The sequence below is a fragment of the Plectropomus leopardus genome, unplaced genomic scaffold (assembly GCF_008729295.1).
Source record: "Plectropomus leopardus isolate mb unplaced genomic scaffold, YSFRI_Pleo_2.0 unplaced_scaffold2278, whole genome shotgun sequence".
Taxonomy (NCBI): Eukaryota; Metazoa; Chordata; class Actinopteri; order Perciformes; family Serranidae; genus Plectropomus; species Plectropomus leopardus.
This window is the reverse complement of record NW_024624692.1, coordinates 1-5092: the sequence shown is the minus strand read 5'-3', so window position 1 is coordinate 5092 and position 5092 is coordinate 1. Positions and strand designations below refer to the sequence as shown.

Here is a 5092-nt window from a genome sequence, read left to right as displayed (position 1 = left end):
TATTATTACATTAAATACAATTTTCTTTCTCTTTTTCTGTGTCTCACTTTCATATTTTAACAATTTCTTGCTTTTGTTTGTGTTTTCTAAAAAAAAATCAAACTGATCTGCTCATATTTTAAAAATGTAAATGCTTACAAAAAGCATCTGAATGCAGCACAAGAAAATTTCTGTTGATCCAGGTGTCAAAGGGTTAAGATGAGGTAAGTTTGGGCTTTTTATTGATCATTTATTGATCCAATGTCGGGAAATATTAGTGTCACGGCAGCAAAGAGGAAGAACAAAACTGTGATTATAACAGACGAAAGCTAAAACTAGAATACTGAGTAAATAATTAATATTTCTAACTTGATTTAAGATCTTTAGACAAAGAGATGAATCATCTTTTTAACAGCCAGCAGCCTTTTTTTAAAGCATGAATGCAGATAAAATCGTCTTCGGTTAGTGATTCAAGTGGGGGCGTTTTCACCCAGCAGCAAGGTGATATTTTTAAATCTAATAATTAATCGTGAGTCATATAACCATTAATTTATTTTTTCAACCGGTGACACAGATAAATTCAGGTTAGAAAAAATGACCCTGACTGAGTCATTCTGGAAAAACGTAACTGATAAACACCTTTAATTAAACGCTGATTTTCAGAGTAATATAGCTGCTATGAGTGTTTTTTACGATGGAGGATTCGGGACATGTTATAGAAAAAAAAGTCTAGTCTATAAACTTGTAATATTTTGAGAAAACAAAGTAGCAATATTTTTTTAACAAAGCTGTAAAAACGTTGTAATTTTTACTAGAAAAAAAACTGTAATTTTACAAGAATAAATTGGATTTTTATGAGAAAGGAGATATTATATTACAGTTTTATTCTCATAAAATTCAGACTTTTTTCTCATAAAATTACAGCTTGTTACTTGTAAAATTTCATCTTTAGCCTCATAATATTTAGAGTTTATTTTCATAAAATTACATATTTTTTTCTTGTAATTTTTACTAGAAAAAACCCTGTAATTTTACAAGAATAAATTGGATTTTTAAGAGAAAGGAGATATTATATCACGGTTTTATAGTTTGCTGGCAGTTTGTTTATTTCCGTAAAATATTATCCCCTTTTTTTGTAAAAATACAACTTTATTCTTGTAAAATTACAACTTTTTTTTGTAAATTTACGACTTTATTCTTGTAATACTACGTCTTTATTCTCATAAAATTCAGACTTTTCTCTCATAAAATTACAGGTTGTTTCTCGTAAAATTTCGACTTTAGTCTCATAATATTTAGAGTTTTTTTTCCATAAAATTACATATTTTTTTCTTGTCAGACCACAATTGTATTCTCTTAATATTAGCAGTTTTTTCTCATAATATTACAGCTTTATTCTTGAAGTCTCAAAAATAAAAAAATCTTCAATGAGGCCCTAAAACTCCAAAAAAAAAAAAAAAAAAAATCTTTAAAGATGCCACAAAATGCCATAAAAGCATCAGAATGGGCACATTATGACCACAGGAAATTTCCAAATTGTTACATTTTATATATATATATATATATATATATATATTATCTGTGTTATGTTGCAAGACGCTTCTTTATATCCAAATTTCCCTGAATGGCAGCAGCTGAACTCACGTCCTTGAGGGTGATGATGTTGGGATGTTGTCCGTATCTCAGCAGGATCTCCACCTCCTCCGTCGGGTCTCTCTTGGACTTGTTGATGATCTGAAAATGAGGACGAACAGCGTTCACAGTGTAGAAATCTGAACGTGGACGTCCTCGCTCTGCGCTAACGTGACGGCGTCTTACCTTGACGGCGTACTCCATGCCGGTTCCTTTGTTTATGCAGCGCTTACAGATGGAGTACGAGCCGACGCCGATGTCCTCCTTGATCTCGTAGGCGTCTGAGAACTGGGATGTGCTTCTGTGCAACTGCTGCACGCAAAGACGCAAACGTCAACACAAATATTATTACTAATAATTATTGATTTCGGGATTAAGGCGGTCTTTGATGCAGCCTAAAATGTCCTAACGGCTGACTTTTGCACACAAAGTCTGTATTTTTTATTTTAAAAACAGAAAGTATTTGGGATGGACAAATGTAAACAAATACAGGATCTTCCACCACTGGTTCGCTCCCAGTATCTGCTCTCTGTAATGGAATTATTCAGAGTACAGACGCCGTGATTTTAAATCGCAGTGGTTCAAGACAAGTGCATTTTTTCAGGCAGTTTGACTCTAATTGTTTTTTCAATTAATTTTTTTATTGGAATTAAAATTGGTGTACATTATACATAATACTGCAATCACTTTTTTTTGTAACATTAAAGTGGGAAAGGGATTAAATAAAATAAAAAATAAATTAGAAGTATATTAGAAGCTATTCATATGGACAAAATTGATACTAATAGTATTTTTTTAAGAAAAGAAACAAAAAAAATAAAAAAATTAAAAAAACATTATTTTGTTAATGTTATGGTTATCATTTATTTTATTTATTTATTCGTAGGCTCGTCTTAATCTGAGATTTATTTTAGTATATGGAAAACAATGTGCTGCAAAGTTAGAAAATCAATAAAATCTCTAAAAAAAAAAAAAGTTTTGTCTGTAGTTTTATTTCCTTTTATTTCCTTCTTTTGTCCTCTTGTGATATTTTTTATTTATAGTTTTTATTACTTTTATGTTTTAATCTATTTATTGATGCACATCACTTTGCTCAACTCTGTTGTTTTTACTACTAATAATAAAAATAAATTTTATTTGTTATGCACTTTACATTTGAAACTAAATGATTAGCATAAAAACTGATAAAAAACAACCCAAATATCAAAATAAAAGCATATTTTAAAGTCATAAATAGAAGCATAAAAGCAAGAAGAGCGACCAGCGAAATGTCAGTTTAAAGTCAGAAGTTTTGCTAAAAATGAACGTTTTGAGTCCCTTTAAATGTGCGTACTAAGTGAGTTTGGACGGGTGTACCTGTACGATAGTGTTGGGTATTGGCTGTGTGTCCTCCTCCGTTATGGCCACGAAACTGAACCCCCTGAACAGCTGATGGGCGTTGGCGCTGGGAGGAACCCCCGGAGAGTCTGCGAGACACGAACACAGAGAGGCTGTTGAAACTCGCCAGGTTTGATTCAGGATGAAGTTCAGCTCAGTGGTGTGTGAAGAAGGAGAGGAGGAGAGGAGGAGGAGGAGCGACAGTCTGTACCTCTGGGTGTTTTAGCTGTGAACTCTGGATCGAAATAGAAAGTGTCGTCGGGTCGGCCTGCAGCCGGTTTGAAGGGAGGGAGGAGCTCTCTGCGGAAGAGTTTCTGCAGGAAAAAGGAAACGCACATTTAAAGGCAGAACTATAGACGTAACGCTCATATATGAAATATTAAAATCAAAGTTTACTGAGCGGAGACACTGACGTTCCAGTCGATGGTGCTGAAGAACTGATGCCTCTTGATCTCCTCCACACCGTCTGGTCCAGCTCCTGCAGACAAACATCAGCTGTCAGTCCACGTTTTTATTCATCAAACAAACAAACCAGAGGAAATCCAGCGTTTGTGGGGGACTATTTTATTTATTTGTGGGGGGCTGTGTGTATATATGTTTAAACTTTCATCAATATGGGACATGCTACAGATGATCAGATTCAGTTCAGATTATTTTTCTTAAACTGCGAGCAACAAAAATACGCTATTAGTAAATGAAAGACTTAAGAAAAAAAATTCCTAAAAAAATAAATAAATTAGGAAAAATGTCCAGTGACCTGTATTGATAATTATTATACATATATGTTTAAAATCATTTTACGAATTATTATAATTTGAAAGATTTTTCTCAGGTCGTTTTTTTTGCCTTGTTTACATGTATTTATTTTTCCACTTTTTTGTTTTTTTTTGGGGGGGGGGGTAGTTTGTTTGAAGTTTCTGGGGGGCAAATTTTCAGATAATTTTCTCGTGCTTGGATCATTTCTTCTTTTGTTACTTATTATCTTCTTCCCATGTTTTTTTTTTTAAATAAAGGTAATTTCCCCACATTTTAAAGGGTTGAATATTGAATTTGGTTCAACAGTTTGGTGCTTTAAGTGAATAACAGCCCGGGCTGTTAACTGAAGTTTAACGATAGTCGCCCATCAGTGTGCGTGCGAGCGCCTGCATGCATGCATTTTTTTAATGGTTCGTGTATATTTTGGTTTTTTACCTAATCTGTTGGCAGGGTTGCGTTTGAAAAGGTTCCTGAGGAGACTCTGAGCTTCTAAACTCAAAAACTGCGGCATTCCCAACTTGGCCCTGCAGAGACAGAAAAACACACAAAAAGAGTATTCATATAAAAACAATTAAAAAAAGAAGAACTGCGGACTGATTTCAGGTGTCCATATTGTATGTCCAAACTGAAAGTGTCTGAAAGACTAGACGTCAGTGAGCCACACAGGAAACACAGTCAGCGTTCTGCAGAGCGCCGACTCAGCGTTTTTCTGCAGACAGACGCTCAGAGCGAAAGAGACACGACGCAGGAAGCAGGACGGGTTAATATTTCCTCTGATATTGTTTTATTTCTCCTCTCTCCTCTCCGCCGTTGTAAATCACAACCCTTGACTCTTTTATGTCTCCTCGTCTTCATCCTCCTCTTCCTCCTGAGTGCTGCACTTTATCTCCTCTCGGATGTACAGCGAGCTGTAATTGAAGCCGTTAGGTGGTGATGGGATACGAGCGCGCCGACGGTATAAAGTGTCTTACTTGAGGATCATGGTCATCGTCTCTTTCCGGTCTTTGCCTTGAAACGGCAGCGTTCCCGTCAGCATCTCGAACTGAGAGAGAGCAAAACAAAAACAACAAGGTCGAAGATTGAAACGTTTTCCAACAACAACTACGTCAACTCAAGGCTGAGTAGAGGTTAAATGCATTTCTTTTGCACTTAAGATTAGAGTTAGATTAATTAGATTTATTTCGATAAAATAAAATAGGAGAACAAAATTTAAAGCAATATAAGCAAGAAAAACAACAGAATCACCTTCAGTGGCCACCTGACATATTCAGCAAGTCCCATATTTCATGTCCAAAAAGGAGTGAGAGGAAGTGAATTCTTATCAAATCCGACCCCCTTTTTTCAATTT

The 5092-nt window shown here is 35.0% G+C and overlaps 1 protein-coding gene across 1 annotated transcript; it reads right to left on the bottom strand.

Annotated features, from left to right (window-relative positions):
• Nucleotides 1-1623: 1623 nt before the first annotated feature.
• Nucleotides 1624-4845, bottom strand: LOC121966021 (ribosomal protein S6 kinase alpha-3-like; the record flags this gene model as incomplete). The annotated part of the gene is made up of 7 exons (XM_042516123.1): nt 1624-1713; nt 1798-1923; nt 2968-3077; nt 3200-3302; nt 3402-3466; nt 4180-4268; nt 4716-4845. Coding segments are annotated over 7 exons (713 nt in total), but the record flags the coding sequence as incomplete, so codon positions are not given.
• Nucleotides 4846-5092: the final 247 nt, after the last annotated feature.